At 38.2% G+C, this 17472-nt stretch overlaps 1 protein-coding gene across 1 annotated transcript in view; it reads right to left on the bottom strand.

Annotated features, from left to right (window-relative positions):
* The window catches only part of Poln (DNA polymerase nu), a 131983-nt gene extending 116418 nt beyond the window's left edge, over positions 1–15565 (bottom strand). Inside the window, exons 1-3 of the mRNA XM_050140848.1 lie at positions 15230–15565; positions 3508–3587; positions 318–818 (exon numbers count right to left, since the gene is read on the bottom strand). Of these exons, the coding sequence (XP_049996805.1) occupies positions 318–818; positions 3508–3587; positions 15230–15368 (720 nt within the window). The 5' untranslated portion in view covers positions 15369–15565. The remainder of the gene's footprint in view (positions 1–317; positions 819–3507; positions 3588–15229) is intronic.
* Positions 15566–17472: the final 1907 nt, after the last annotated feature.

Raw genomic sequence — 17472 nt, 5'->3', positions numbered from 1 at the left:
AAGAAGACAGATACTTTCCAGCAGGTGGAGAATTTGACACCCTCACGCATTACTGGTAGAAGGTGGAATGGAACAGTTTGTCGGTAGCTTAGAACTGACAGGAACCCTACATTGTCAGAATAATTTACCAAAGCAAGGGTGGCAAGGCTTAAAATCTTATTTCTAGCTCTCCTATCAAAATCAGAAAGAGGATTTGCTTTGAAATGAGGTCTCACTGTGTTTCCTAGGCTGATCCCAAAATCCAGAGTTCACGTTATCCTCCTGCCCCAGTCTGTCAAGTGCTCGTGCCCACAGGCATGTGACTGCTATTTACTAACCTGGTTGGTTCTGAGCTGTGTAGAGCCATCCTTATACACCAGTGTCACAGCCAGGGCTTCTGCCTGCTTGAGCACATCCATCAGCTGGACTTTTGCCAAATCATCCAAATATCTAACATCACAAAGCTGTTTTTCAAACACTGTCCTTTCCTCAGAGTTTAGCCAGGTTTCAGCCCCATCAGTACCTTCTTCCAGTGTTATCTGTTTACTTGCTTTTTCTGGGGAATTACTACATATAATAAATTTTCTTTTAAGATTTAATTTTCTCTCATCTTCTTTAGCCATATTTTCCTCTAGGAAGTGCTTTCTCGTATACTTCATTCTTTGAAAGACTGGTGCTTCCTGATCACTCTGTGGAATTAAACAGCTGGAAAGAGTCAGTGAGGCGGTTCTGCTCTCCACTTGGCCAACAGAGAGATGACTTGTGAGCAGAGTAGTAGAGGACTGAGGACAGAACTCGATGGACCCTCTTGGTGACTGGGTTATTAATGACTTAGGGTTCTGCAGAAAAAGAGGGGAAAATATTTTATCACAGCATGTATTCACAAGACATGTCTATCAACCAAGTGAATTTCTGATACAGTTTACCAGAGATAATGAGAGGACACAAGTTTCACATAATCTATGATCTTTCTCTTTTCTTCTTCTGTGGTGTTTGCTGAACAGATGTTCTACCACTCATTAAACCACCTCCATCCTAGAACCACATTTTCCAGCAAAGCTAGACAGAGTCTTTCTAGACTGTACAGCGGGATCCTGGAGTTAGCTCAGAATGCTTCCTCTAAGCCCCTGTGCTACAAGTCATTCATCTCAGAAGACAACGAACAAGAGTGAGGCCTGTAATTTACAACTCCAAGTAGAGGCCATAAAGAAAACAAAATTATAAAATCTACTTGGAGAATAGAATCTCCACCCATTTCATTAGATTTGTTTACAATGGTGCTTTGTGTTTTAGTGTTTGTTTACAAATTATAATTTATCTCTTGCTTTGGACAACTGCAAATTAACTTTATTTTAAAAGAAAATGTCTTGGGCTGGAGAGATGGCTCAGTGGTTAAGAGCATTGCCTGCTCTTCCAAAGGTCCTGAGTTCAATTCCCAGCAACCACATGGTGGCTCACAACCATCTGTAATGGGGTCTGGTGCCCTCTTCTGGCCTGCAGGCATACACATAGACAGAATATTGTACACATAATAAATAAATAAATATAAAAAAAGAAAGAAAATGTCTTGGTTTTTCGAGACAGGGTTTCTCTGTGGTTTTGGAGCCTGTCCTGGAACTAGCTCTTGTAGACCAGGCTGGTCTCGAACTCACAGAGATCTGCCTGCCTCTGCCTCCCAAGTGCTGGGATTAAAGGCGTGTACCACCACCGCCCAGCAAGAAAATGTCTTAATAGTTGGTCATGTACCACAGAAAATTTAACTTTTATACTCATACTTTTACTAAAGAGAAATAGTTTATGGTTCCAAGAACAGACTTTTAGTCATAAAATTATATTAGTTGAAAATTCTGTGGAGGAGTATTCAAGAAAAGAAATTCAGTAAGATTTCAGACTATTGAAGATCTTGTTCATGTGGTTTTTTTTTTTTTTCGAGACAGGGTTTCTCTGTGGTTTTAGAGCCGGTCCTGGAACTAGTTCTTGTAGACCAGGCTGGTCTCGAACTCACGGAGATCTGCCTGCCTCTGCCTCCCAAGTGCTGGGATTAAAGGTGTGCGCCACCACCGCCCGGCGTGTTTTTTAAAGGGTGACAGTGGATATCAAATTGCCAGAGTGTACTTTATTTGAATCACAGTGGAAGTATTTTAAATTTTATGACAGTTTTTAAAATGTCAATATTAACAATATACTAGAATCGTGTTCTTTGCAACTTTAGAAACTTATGGTGAATGTTTTAAATTTCAACTTTAAAATATTTCAGGACTTATAAAACTGTTTTAAAAGCTTAGGGCCAAATAATCAGCCAGTAGTATCAGAAATAGGTCCTGACATTATCTCTACTTTACTACAGGGAGCTTAATTTTAAATTAGGTTGGGGGATGGCAAGATGTCTCACTTGCCACCAAGCCTAGAGAGCTGAGTTAGATCCCTGGCAGCCGCATGGTGGAAAATAATCCAACTTCTGCAAGATGTCCTCTGATCTCCACATGTGCTCCATGGCATGTGCATTTTCCCCAACAAAACTAAATAAAAATGCAATAAAACTTTAAAATAGTTTTTGCTAGATATAGCACTGTATGCCTATAATTCCAGGACCTAGGAGGCAGAAACAGGCAAGTCTTCATGAGTCAGTCCAGTCTACAATAGTGAGCTTCAGGCCAGCCAGGGCTACATCATGAGACCTTCTCAATAAATAAATAAATAAATAAATAAATAAATAAATAAATAAATAAATAAATAAATAAATAAATAAATAAATAAATAAATAAAAAATAGAATGCCAGTACATGGTGGCACATGCCTTTAATCCCAGCACTTGGGAGACAGAGGCAGGCAGATCTCTGTGAGTTCCAGGCCAGCCTAGTTTACATAGCAAGTTTAAGGACAGTCACAGCTGCATAGAGAAACCCTGTCTAAGCCAACCAAACAAAGAATTAGGTTAGAACCTGAACAAGTAGTTTGCACCAGAGTCCATTCCCTCCACCGTGAGGCACCCTCCACCACTGTTTCCTAAGCAAGGCCTTCAGAGACATGGCCTCTTCTTTTTCCTGGATAGCCCAAACTGGTCAGCTCACAAAAGTTTCAAGATCTTCTTCCTTAAAAAGGCTCAGTATCCTTCCCCGCCTCTCTGAGGCTGGGGTCTTCAGTTTGGCCAACCTCTAATGATCCATTACATTTCAACTCAGAAACAATTTTCACGCTTCAGAGAGATAACCTGCTTCAGCGTCCTGCCCCCACTACCCAGAAACGAAAAGTGCAACGGCACAAAGCTTGGGTAAATATTCCTCTTCTTGGTCTCAGAGAACATGAAACTAATTGCTATCACAGCAGCACTTAATGCACACATGGAGCAGATGTGTGGGATGTTCTATTCTCCTTACCACCTGTCCAAATTAAACCACGTGCAACCAGAATAAGAACGGTTTTAAAGCATTGTATCTGCAGTTTTAGCATATACCAGGATGCTTATTAAATATCTGTTAACAAATGAGGATCCTCTGTTTAGAATTACTCATATTTGCAAAGATTTACCTTTGTTTCTAGTGATTGAGTCCTCTCATGTTCAGCTAATACTGAATAATGAACACTGGATTTTTTGGTCACTTTCGAAGCTTAAAAAAAAAACAAAAAATTAAACATTGAAAAATAAATTGAACTAGGAATGGTGGTATTTGACTGTAATCTCAGCACTTGGGGAGCAGAAGCAGGTGGAGCCTGTGGTTTCAAAGCCTGTCTAATCTACATAGGCAGCATAGGCAGATCTAGAAGAACCAGGGTTGCATATAGACCCTGTCACAAACAAAACAAAACAAAATATTATAGAATTAGCTAACCATTGAAAATGATTCATTATGTTATTTAGCCACTATCAGTACAAGCAAAATACATAAGACTATTGTAGTAATTTGTTACATAAAGTGTCTTCAAATTAACAGAAGACATGTCTATATAATTATGAAATACTTATTTGTGATTACTTGAAGTTTACATTTGAATTTTTTTGGTTTTTTGAGACAAGGTTTCTTTGTGTAGTTTTGGCAATCCCAGAACTAGCTCTGTAGACCTCGAACTCACAGAGATCTGCCAGCATCTGCGTCCCAAGTGCTGAGATTGGGATGCATGCACACTTGAATATTTTATTTTGAAAACCCAAAGTTGGCATTTTGGAGACATCTTATAAGTACTAAGCATTTGAGGAAATTATTAAACTGAATAATACTGCCATAGAATAATCAGGAAGGAGTTCAGGAAAATATCACTGATACAAATACCTAAATTAGATTTTAATTTTAATAATCCTGGGCTGGAGGGCTGTGTAAATGGCTGTTTGTAAAATGCTTGCTGATCAAGAATGAAGACCTCACAGTTTGATCTCCAGAACTCATATAAAAAGCTAGGTATGATGCAAGCTTATAGTTCCAGAGCTGGTTAGTGTGGAGACAGGGTCCCTGGGTCTCATTAGCTATCTAGTCAAGTCTAAGGTGGGTCCCAGATCCCAGTGAGAGACCCTACTTTAAAAAAAGACAATTACCTGGCTCCTGAGAACATATGGCCTCCACGTATGCACACGTGTGCACTCACACAGAAACAAATTAACTAGCTAATTAACCTGAGCTGTGCAGTAAGGAGCAGAACAAGACTCAGTCCCAAGCAGTGCAATTTAGACATCTGCGCCCACAGCTACTTTGACAGATGTTTCTGTGTACATGGGCCCACTTGCTCATTTGTTCTTCCAAGGTTCCCAGAGCACTCATGGGAAATGGAGCAGACAGAGGCACTGAGAATGGAAAAGGTGAGCCCATGCTTGGACCCTGTATTGATTTGGCTCAGATAAGTCACTGCAAAGGTAGGCATAGTAACATATATCTGTGGTCCAGTAGCTTGGGAGGCTAAGGTAGAAAGATCACTTGAGAAAGGCCAGCCTTGGCCACACAATGAGATACTAAGAGAAAAAAACATTACTCTACCTTTCAGAACATGGAGAGTTCAGTGTTGTCAACCTGCCACCAAGTGACTACTCATAAAAGATAATGCCATTGGGGAATCTAAGCTCAGTCTCTGTTGTTGCAAAATTGAACATCTGACAGAAAAACAGCTAACCCAGTGCTTGTTAGTGGGCCAATGCCTAATGGGCTAACCCAAGTCCTATGGTTACTAAAGTCAAAGCAACCATGTGTTAGCACTGGGACAGCATGGTACCGAAGGTGATAAGTGCCAATTGGCCAAGTCATTCTAATAGCATGGCTGTTGGCTGCAGCCATATGTGGGAAATACTTTAAGACCATACAATGGATCTAGTCATATGTCTTGCCTCAAGAACTCCCAGTGCCAGACCTTTGACCGTTCTTATTCCGGACTGGCCAACATTTGTCTGTAGGTTGAAAGTTCTCTAACCTTGGTTTCCCCATTCATACAATGTGGATAGGCAAGTAAATCACCCAAAATTTTATCTTTTGGATTTATCTTCAACATGTCTTCAACTTGTCACCCAGGTTGGGGTGCATGAGCTGGAATATGGTGCATCTGCAGTCCATTTTCTGTTTTTTTTTTTTTAATTTTTCACATTGAGACAACACATTATAAGCCAAGCCATGCAGGTCTGAAACCAGGCAGCCAATTGTGCCTACTTGCCTGCTTATAACCAAACCAAATAAACCATTTCCAGTATACAATAGATTGCTGCAGGCCCTCTTGATGCTCTAACAGAACGGGACAACGTTTGGCAGTTTGGAATTCAAGGTTAGTTGGATATTCTCAAGCTCCATTTCCACGAGGAGCTAGTAGCATGGTGTGTGTGTGTGGGGGGGGGTCATTTTTAGTTTAATTTTAATCTTTTAAAAGATGTATGATTCTCTGATGATGATGGTATAGCCTTGCTTCATGTTCTTGGAATCTGAATTATAATTCTCTTAAGACCCTAAAAACCACACACCTATTTTTCCCCCACCTCTAATACCAGAAGGTCTGTTGGGCTGGTAATGCATTATGACTGGGATACTTGCTTCACTGCCTGGACTTCATTGGAACCCTGTCTACTTTAGGTCCTACACAAAGCAGGTGACTTTTGTATCATTCACTGTATGAGATAAAACACATTCACAAATGTGGTCTATATACCTTTATTCTTTGAAAATTTTCCATCAGGTTCAGGTTCTGGGTCCTTTCCTTAGTGGTGGTAGGAGTAAAATGCTGTAATTTGTCTGTTATGTACAAGGGGGTACCCTACTAAATCCCCTAAGGCTTCTAAATCATTTAGGGTTTATCTTCTACCCATTAAACAGCAGGACCTCTGATAATGAACACTTTTTTTTTTTTTTTTTAAGATAAGGTTTCTTTGTGTAGTCTTGGCTGTCCATAGACCAGTCTGGCCATGAACTCACAGTGATCCGCCTGCCTCTGTCTCCTGAGTGCTAGGATTAAAGGTGTGCGCCACCTCCACCCAGCTGTAAGATGTTTTATGTTGGACATCCTAAGTGAATGTGAACTTCGTTACTTCCCTTACTGCTTATATATTGCTGACCCTGCAAACACTTGGCACAATGCTAAACTTAGTCAGCAGAGGGTGCTGGAGGAACACTGCCAGGAGACGGACACCTTTCCTTTCAGCATGCTACTCCAGCTTTGTGGGTGGGGGAGGTAGCTGCTCTCCTGTTACTTAGATCTTTCAGAGTTCTCTTTATATGTCTTAGTGGCTAAAACCCATCTAGTCAATAAAGATCTAAACATTCCCTGTTCAAATTACTATGTGATTTCTATCCCGAGTGGATGAAAATACTCCCTTAATAAGCCCAGTTCTACTAGACCAGGAAAGAGAAAAAGAAAGAAAGAAACTTATACTATAAGAAACTTATACTTTAACAGTACATATACACTCTAAAAGTTTCAGATAAAATGTGTGAATATGTAAAACATTTTAAGAAAAAAGTAGGGCAATAGACATTGGGTTTACTTTTAGATATCCCTTAAGTATAACAAAATAAAGAGGCATGCCGTTTTGGCCCTGGCTCTGCTTTCAAGCAGAAGGACAGTAGGGCCTGGATCTTCATCCGTCCAGGCAGCCTGGACATTGATTAGTTATATGGAAAGGGCTTTTGGGTTCTTTGTATATCTGGATACCAAAACCTTCAGAGCCACTTTTAGAACCATTTGGTTTTCACCCTTTATTCAAATAGTACTTTGATAATTCACTCATCTTCCATTTCAGCCTACTCTGGTTCCCGTACCGCTTCCCAAAGCCTTCCCCTTAAAAAATTGTATTATGAACACAAGATTAAATAGAAAATGTTTGAGTCTGACTTCTTCAACTTAATATGATTTCCAGTTTCATCATTTCCTTGCAAATGGCAGTTCATTTTGACTAAGTAAGACTACTGTGTGCATATACATTTCCTTTTCTCATCTGTTGATAAGTGTTCCCTTGAACATAAGTTCTGTTGGCCTAGAAATTTTGGTTTCCAAAGGGCCAGCACTCCTTCTAGGAGACACAACAAAAATTCCATTGATCTGAAAGCTCAATACTTCCCCCTGGCCACTTTGAGTTTCTGATGCCCTTAAACCAATGGGATAAGAAAGGAATAACAGTGTTAGAAGGAATGGTTGATTCAGATTACCAAGGGGAAACTGGATTGTTTCTCCACAATGGTGGTAAGAAAGATTACATCTGGAATGCAGGAGATACTTTAGGGAATCTCTTGGTGCCACCATGTCTTGTGACTAAAGTTAATGGGAAACTATAACAGCCTAATCCAGGCAGGGCAGCAAAGGGCACAGACCCTTCAAGAATGAAGATATGGATCACTCGTCCAGGAAAAGAGCCAAGACCTGATGAGGAGTTTGCTGAGGGTGGAAAAATACTGAGTGGGTAACAGAGAAAGGTAGCTATAAATATCAGCTAAGGTCACGTAAGCAGAAATGAGGATTAAAATTGACATGTTTGTCATGTTCTGTTAAGAATGTGTTTGTACAGATATTTGTTCTGTCTTTCCCCAGTTTATCACGGGCTGTAACATCAATTAAGAGAACATAAGTGGTTATCATATTTAAGTTTGAGAACGTTCCCTCAAGTGATATTGCCACCCATTCTAAAATTCATAATTTGTGGTTGTATGAGGGATAGTTATATCACATTAGGCATAATTATGACCTGGTTAAATATATAATGTGCTTGCAGTTGTGCATGGGATAATTATATCATGTTAGGGGTGATTATGAGCTGGTTATTGTTTTCATTTGGAAATTAAGCATGACATAAGAAGATGCAATTGTGTCAAGTTGACAAGGGGTGGACTTGTAGTGGCTGTTCTTGGTTACCAACTTGACTACATCTGGAATTGACTAGAACTCAAGCAGCTGGGTACAACTTTGAAGTTAAATTAAATTAAACATTTTTTAAATTGAACTGAATTGGATTTTTAAAATTTAATTTTTTTAATTAAATCATTTGAAGTGGAAAAATACACTTTTAAACTGAATCTTTTGTGGTGCAGACATATATCTTTAATCCAGATCTTTTGAGGTAGAAAGATTCACCTTTAATCTGGGCCCCACCTTCTATTGCAGCCTATATAACCAACAATAGAAGAAAGGTCTTTTTTTTTTTTCCTTGCTTGTTCTTGCTCATTTCCAAGTTCATTCCTTCACTGGCATTAGAGCCTACTTCTTTGGGACTTGAGCATATACTGAAGATCAACTGAGACACTCAGCTTTATAGACTGAACAACTACTGGATTCCAGGATCTTACATTGGCAGACAGCCATTGTTGGACTAGCTGGGCAACAATGACCTGTAAGCTATTCTACATATCTTCTATCAGATCTGTTCATCTAGAGAAGCCTGATTAATACAATTGGGCATGTATGCTGATTCTATAACTTGGCTGTTGTCATTAGGTGTGTAGATATCTGACTTTGATTCCATTGGATATATACCCAAAAGTGTACAGCTGAATCATATGTGTTTATTTGGTTTTTGGAGACAGGGTTTCTCTGTGTAGCCCTAGCAGTCCTGGAACTCATTCTGTAGAATAGGCTGGCCTTGAATTCAGATCTGCCTCGGCTTCCTGAGTGCTGGGATTAAAGGCATGTGCAATCACTACTCAGCCTATTTTTAAGAGCTTTTATACTAATTTCCAAGGTTGGTTACCTAATTTACATATTCAGTATGTATTGTGGTGTAGAAGGTCCTTCTGTCTATGTGTTGCTTTCATTGGTTAATAAAGGAACAGCTTTGGGCATATAGCAGAGCTATAGGGGAACAGAGCTAGGCAGGGAAAACTAAATGGAATGCTGGGAAGAAGAGGCAGAGAGAGATGCCATGGATCCTCAGCCAGAGATAGATGTGCTGGAACTTTGCTAGTAGGCCATAGTCTCATGGTGATACACAATTAATAAAAATGGTTAAATTAAGATGTAAGAGTTAGCCAATAAGAAGTTAGAGCTAATGAGCCAAGCAGTGATTTTAATTAATACAGTTCTTGTGTGATTATTTTGGGGGTCTGGGCAGCCAGGAAATGAACAAGTGGCCAAGCAGCTCTTTGGAACAGTATTGTTTAAGAGTTCTCCCATCCCCTACATCCTGAACTGTAAATTTTCAAAGAAACTCTTAAAATTTATTTTTAGATTTTCATTATTTATTATTTCAGTATTATTATGAGTGTTTTGCCTGCATATATGCCTGTGTACTACATGCATGTCTTGTGCCAGAGGAGGTGGTAAGCCTCCATGTGGGTGCTGGGAATCAAACCCAGGTCCTTTGCAACAAGAAGTGCTGTTAATCAGAGTCAACTATCCAGTCCCAAATTTGTCTTATTGATGACAGACATTATGACTAGGGTGAGACAGAATCTCAATGTAGCTTTGATTTGAAATTTCCTGACAGCTAAGAACATTAACACTTTTCATGTATTTATTAGCAGTTTATATTTCTTTTCAGAACTATTCGGTTTACCTGTCCATTACTGACTAGCTGATTATTTTTTTTGTTTGTTTTAAAAATGTTTAGATACCCTTGGCAGTGGTGGCACACTGCCTTAATCCCAGCACTCAGGAGGCAGAGGCAGGAGGATCTGAGTTCAAGGTCAGTCTCATCTAGTTCCAGGACAGTTAGAACTGCAGAGTTATGGGATAATCTTTTTGTACACTGTGAAGATGTATCTCTGTTAAGGCACCTTCCGATTAGTTTAATAAAAAAGCTGAATGGCCAATAGCAGTAGAGGATGAGCAGGATTTCTGGCAAGAGAAAAACTCAGGGGAGAAATCTGAGACTGGGGGGTTTGCCAGTGAGACATGGGGAAGTCGGATATACAGTATGAGTCATGTGGCAGAATGCAGATTAATATAAATAGGTTAACTTAAGGTATAAGAGCTAGTTGGGAACAAGCCTAAGCAAAGGCCAAAGTTTCATAATTAATAAGTCTCCATGTCATTATGGGAGCTGGCTGTCCAAAAAAGTCCAACTATAACACAGAGAAACCCTGTCTTGAAAAATAAAACAAAAAAGTTTAGATGCCAATGCTGTTAGATTAATGACTAGTAAGGACTTTCTCCCATTCTGTAGGCTCTCTTCGCTGATAATTATTCCCCATGATGCCCAAACTTCATTCAGTGTAATTTCTTTGTCAATTCTTGATGGTTTCTTGGACTAGAATCCTATTCAGAAAGTTCTGTGTCTGTATCTTTAAGTGTTCTTCCTGTTTTCTTCTGGTAGTTTCGGGTCTTAATTTCAGGTTTCCTAGCACCAATTGAAGATGCTATCTTTTCTCCAACATATTTCAGCATCTTTGTTGAAAGTCGGATGTTTGTAGCTCCATGGATCTATTTCAGGGTCCTCAATTCTAGGTCACTGTTGGTCTCTGTTTTTGTGTCAGCACCATGTTGTTTTTGTTACTACTGCTTTGTAGTGTAATTTGAGATCGTGTTGTGACACCTGTAGCATGCTTTTTGCTCAGGATTGCTTTGACAGCTTGAGGTCTTCTGTGCTTTCATATTAATCTTAGGAGTTTGCCATTGGAATTTTGATTGAGATTATAGCAGTTCTGTAGATTGTTTCTGGCAATAGTCATTTTCCTTCTGCCAGTCAATGAATGTATTTTTTCCCATCTTCTAGTGACTTCAGTTTCTTCCTTTAGGATACTGTTTTCACTGTAAAAGTCTCACACTTTGTATAGGTATATTTCTAGATTTTTCTTTTTCCTCTTCTGCAATTTTTCCTCCTTGAGACAGTGTTTGTCTAGTCCTGGAACTTGCTATGTAGACCAGGGTAGCCTCAAACATCCTGCCCTCTTCAATTGCTGGAATTAAAGGCATGCACCACTATGCTTGCCCTGATTTCTTTTTTTCAACATGTTCATTGTCATTATATAGAAAAGCAACTGATGCTATCTTACAACTTTGATGAAAACGTTTATTTAGATCTAAGAGTTTTCTGGTGGTATCAGGGTCTTTTAAGAATAGGACCAGTCTGTAAATAGGGATAATTTGACATTTTCCTTTGCTGTGTGTACCCTCTATTTCTCTGGCTTAAGAATTCAAGGACTACAGTAGACAACAGTGGAGATAATAGACATATTTTTCTTTTTAAAATTGTTATATTTATTTTGTGATGGCCCGTGCTTGTTATGGTGTGCCAATGGTCAGAGGACAACTCTCAAGAGTTAGTTCTATCCTTCTACCACATAGGTCCTAGGGATTGAACTCAGTTTCTCAGGCTCCGTAGTAAGCATCTCTACCTGCTGAGCTAGCCCGATAACTAGTCAATGATTTCCTGTTCTTGAATTACAGGGAATGCTTTCAATTTTTTCGCCATTAATATAGTATTTGTGATATTTTCTGTATATAGCTTTTACTTTTAAATTTTTTATTATTTTCCATTTCCGTGTGTGATATGCAAGTGTGTGTACACACGTTTGCACATGTAGGCACACGTTTGAGTGGATGCAAGAACACATGGGTGCACATGCATGTAGAGATTCAAAGTTTATGTAAGGAATCATCTTCCATCACTCTTCTACCTTATTCATTGAGGCAGGACCTCTCAATCAAACTGAGTTCACTTATAATGCTAGTCTTACTAACTAGTAAGGAATCCCATCTTTTACTTTCTGAGGCTAGAATTATAAGTGGACCCAGATGTGCATGTACACACATCATTCCAAGGAATTTACATGAATTCCAGGGATCTGAACTCCAGTCCACACACGTGTATAGTAAGTACTTTAACCATGGACCCATCTTCCTAACCCTTAGTTTTAAATTACATTTATTCATTTTTGTGTGCATGTGTAGTCAAGAGATAACTTTCATGAGTTCTCTCTATTGACTGGGTATATCCTGGGGGCTGAACTTATGTGGTCAAACTTGGAGGGAAATGCTGTGACCCGATGCTCTCTCTCTTACTATGGTAAGGTATGATCTTTCTAGACATAGTCACTTCAGGACACTTGCCATGAAAGGGTTGAACTTTGTCAAATGTATGTATCTATTGAGGTGATCATGTGATTTCTGTCCCTGATTCTATTTATGTACTAAGCTAATTTGCTGATTTGCTTATTTTGAATAATGCTTACATCTTTGGAATAAAACTAATTTGAGTGCCAGCAATAGTGGTTCACACCTTTAATCCTAACACTTAGGAGGAAAGGCAGACGGATCGAAGCCAGCCTGGTCTACAGCGTGAGTTCCAGGACAGTCAGAGCTACACAAAGAAATGAAACCCTGTCCTAAAAAAACATAAACAAAACCAAACAAACAACTAGCTAACTTGATCATGTTGTAAGATGTTTCTAAGGTGGTACTAAACTCAGTTTTCAAATACTTTATTGAGAGAATTTGCATCTATGTCCATACAGGAAACAGGCACTAACACACTAACAGCTGTGAAGAAAGGTCAACAGGGAACGGATGAGAAAAGTGTCACATTGTCAGGAGTCATAGTTAAATCTGACTGGGACAACAAAGTGTTGGAAAATAGTGAGTATAATATAAAGGGCAGATGGGAGCTAGATATTACGTAGGATTACATGAAAATATCCTAGGGACAAACTTTCCAGAGAGCAAGGACAAAGAATGACCTGAAGCCATGACACAAACAATCAAAGTGGCAATAAACTGAAAATAAAAAGCAATTGGAGCCAGGCAGTGGTGGCACAGGCCTTTAATCCCAGTACTTGAGAGGCAGAGGCAGGCAGATCTCTGTGAGTTGGAGGCCAGCCAAGAGCTAGTTCCAGAACAGACCCCAAAGTCTGTCTTGAAAAAAATTAGAGGCTACCTCAAAAATATCCATGAGGCAGAGGGCAGTGGCCTTGGGAACTAAAATCTAAGACCTTGCAAGGCTGTGTAAATGATTTGAAGTAAGGATTTTTATATTTATTTGGTACACATAAAAATGTTTACTCATCTTTTTCTCAATAAAAAACTAAATATTCATTGAAATAAAAAAATGTTTACTCATTTACTCCTAATTAGAAGAAATATAATCATAGATCTATTCTGCCTTTTAGTTTTTCATTCTGTTACTGAAATTGCTAAATATTTCTACTAGATAGTGGGAATAAAGATAAACTTCATACTAAATGTGAATGTATTCCCCAAATACCTTTCAGAGAATCAAGCTTTTATAAATTCATTTTTATAAAAATATTTTAAATACAAAATACATCTCTAAACTCCAGCTTAAAAGTTCTAATAAATGTGTGGAATGTTTTTTCTATGAAAATAAAGATAAAATAAACATATACTGATTAAAACATGCTTAATCTCAAGATGACATAGCATCTAATCAGTTAAAAATCTTAAAAACTCCTTTGACCCCAGTAATTGCCAAACATTTAACAGTATTACTGAACAATATAAGGCAAAACATTTATAGATGAACTCAATTCTGAATATAAAGGTAAGTTAAGGTAAAAAAAAAAAAACAACCCACAAAACCCTAAGCTAAAGGCACAAGAGTTAATACAATGGCTTAATGGACAAAGTGTAAGCTTAGTTCTTTCCTGTTCTGAGATAAAGGTCTCAGTTAGTGAGAGAGCTGTTGTTTCATGAAGCACTTACATGCCCAAGGTCCTTCTGACATATTATTTCATCCCCACCCCATAATACTGTTATTTAGTCTAGAACTGAAGAGAAATGATCTTGAGTTCCAAATGGGAAGCAAGTTGGCCATCTTCAAGTATGCCTTAGAAGGGGTACTTACTATCTGATAGGACCTGATGCAATGAACCTGAGCCATGCACACACCTCTGTAACTCAGAAAGGAAGTCTGGATTACTATGGGATAGATAAGTAATCCCTGACAAAAAGGTCCTTGAAGCAATATAAAACGCTTTCATTAGGAAGCAGTTGTGATAAAAAGTCAGGATAGTGGTGTGACCTTCAAGCAAGGAGAAGATTTTGAAAAAGACGAGATTATAGCAATTTAAGTAGTAATGTTCATCTAGGCTGGGTGGCCAGTGAATTCCCAAGATCTATCTGCTTCTTCTACCTCCAATGTTATTGTTAGACACAAATAGCCTTACCTCTGACTTCTTTACCTAAATACAACAGATTCAAACTCAGCTGCTCAAGCCTGTTTTTTCCCCACTGAGCCATCTCTCAAGCCCCAAGTGCTACTATCTTGTAACTAAGAAACTGTGTTTATAGACAGCATTTGTGTTAATACTTGGCAATACTCTCAATGATTTTATCTCAATATCCTAATTTAATATGACTTACAACTTAGTTTTTAGAAAAAAAAAAAATAAAACAAATTACTGGCTTTGCTAGTTAAAAAACCCTAACGTTACAAAACTTTCAGATATACCTGTGCCTGAGAGTATAGGCCACAGCTTTTTGTTAGCATGCCATACATACACAAACCCATTCTTCTCTGATACCCAGAATTTATATATTGTATGGCAGCACATGACAGAAACACTTCTCTTGTGACCATATATAACAGCAAGTAAATTACAAATTCAATAGTCCAAGAGACATTAGGAAAGAGTTCATCTCCTTTGAAGATACTAAAGTATCCGGAACAAGGAAGAGTGCTGTATTAAAGCAAAGGGGTTAAAGGAGTTTGAATTTAGTAAGCAATTTAGTCACAAAGAATGGGGAAGGGAGGGTATTGGAAATCACTTCTTTTGTAGGCAATAGAAATTCCCTACAAAATATAAAGTTCTAGGGAATAATTTTATTACATTCATTTCACTTTTAAGTCTTAAGCTTTTAAAATAGGTAACATTTTTAAGACAATAAGACTCATAAAATTACTTACTCTTTGTACTCTTTCCCTCATTCTTAGAATCCATGAAATCACCTGAACGCATAGCACACATAATCTTCTGAGCAACAGTAGAGAGGGGTGTCTCACAGAGATCAAAACCTACACATGCCTCATAATTTTCCATTTTCATAAAGTCCTAAATACAAGATAAGTACCCATATATTAATTTTAAGACTTTAAAAGGACTTACATATATTTTCATTTAAAAGGTATTAATAACTACAGGAAACAGGTTTTGATTATCTAACACAAATAGGATGGAGAAAGAAGTGAGGCCTGTTGGTACAAACTGAATTAGGAAGCTGAGGCAGGAAGACATAGTTCAAGCCTGCCTAGGCTACAGAGCAAGTTCGAGGACAGCTGGGCAGATTAGTAAGACCCAGTCTCAAATATTTTTAAAGCTGTTTTATTTTTTCATTTTACATACCAATCTCAGTTCCCTCTTGCTTGGTATGTATAAACCCTAGACTTGATTCCCAGCGCTACAAATCAAACCAAAACCAACCAGAGGCTCCTTTGAGAAATAAACATATAAAAATAATTTCTAATTAACCAACTATGAGGTAAGCAGTTTAACTCCTCCTCAGTTCTGAAAGCTGGCTGCTATTTTCAAGCATATAACTCTGCAATACGGTAATTAAACCTGACCTCGGTCATCAAGGTAGACAAATAACCTGCCACTTTGGGACTGACAGTCTCTATTGGTCCCCTGGCTGAGTAGGTGAAGGTTTAGTGGATGGTACAGATTAATTATCTGCTTCCTAGCTAAATTATCTGGCACCCACTGGGAAAGCAGTTAACCGTTTCCCACATTATTTGAGAAAAGAATTTAAATGCCTTATCTCTGGACATTAAAATGAACAGCTGACTGTTAAATTGTTTTGGGAGGGGTTGTTTTGTTTTTGGGACAGGGTTTCTGTTTAACAGCTCTGGCTGTCCTAGAATTTTATTTGTAGACCAGGCTGGCCTTGAACTCAGAGATCCACCTGCCTCTGCCTCCCAAGTGCCGGGATTAGAGGAATGAGTCAGACTGGCCTTACAGTTAAATCTTATGATAAAATTTAATATTTTTTAAACTATATTAGGTTCACCTAACAAAAATAAATTTATGTAACATGATACAATAACTGACAGAAATGCATTTGCTTGATAGATTATAAAAATACAGTGCATTGCCACTTTCTATCTATAGTTATACCCTGAAAATATCCATAAAACTATGTGAACCATAAAACAAAGGTAAAGAATTTTTTTTTTTTTTTTTTGGTTTTTCGAGACAGGGTTTCTCTGTGGCTTTGGAGCCTGTCCTGGAACTAGCTCTGTAGACCAGGCTGGTCTCGAACTCACAGAGATCCACCTGCCTCTGCCTCCCGAGTGCTGGGATTAAAGGCGTGCGCCACCATCGCCCGGCTAAGAATATTCTTAGAGGTATTTCCTATAGCTGAACTTAAGAAAATATTTAGTATTTGACACAGACACATCATAAAATGAACTCTTTGGGAACATTTGATAAAATAACCGATAGGAAATTTCGTGTGGCGGTATACACTCATAATCTCAGCACAGTCAAGTCAGGATCATGAACTGAAGACCAATATAGGCGAAAAGATTTAAGACCTTACCTTAAAAACAAAACAAAATGAATCTAAAAAAAGAAAAAAATCCAACTAAAAAGCCACTTCAAATCTTAAATAATTGTCCAACATTTTCTAAGTGATTTAAATATATATCATAAATCCTTTAAGCAACCATTTGTACATAATTTTGAAACTTATATTTCAAATTTCATTATTTATGCTATAATCACAGTGGTTAAAGCTCTAGTACGGCCACCAGAACCCAGCCCCTAAAACAGAAATGCTCAAAATTTGTGGTACAAGCAGACACATTTAAACTTCCAAAGATTACAACAGAAAATTAGGGGAAAATACTTCAGCAGAATTTTACTTTAGTCAAACTCAAGACTTGGCTAGTGAATATACAATAGTATTACTTTACCGACAAAGGATAAAATCCCAAATCCCAATGAAACTGCACATAGTATGGAAATCTATGTACCTGCTAAGTATCAGGTATTGAGTGACTGGTAAAAAAGGTCAAGTATGCAGCATACATACACTAAACAAAGGTATAACACATCCTAGGTGGGAGGTTTCAGAGTCCATGACATACAACTTAAAAATTTACTTCTGAAAAAAAAACTTTACTCCTGTCATTTTTTTTAATTCAGTATT

This window comes from Alexandromys fortis, unplaced genomic scaffold (assembly GCF_014885135.2).
Source record: "Alexandromys fortis isolate MF-2015 unplaced genomic scaffold, M_Fortis_MF-2015_v1.1 scaffold_7, whole genome shotgun sequence".
Lineage (NCBI taxonomy): Eukaryota > Metazoa > Chordata > Mammalia > Rodentia > Cricetidae > Alexandromys > Alexandromys fortis.
Note: the sequence above shows the minus strand (reverse complement) of the source record. Positions and strands in the feature narration are given on the sequence as shown.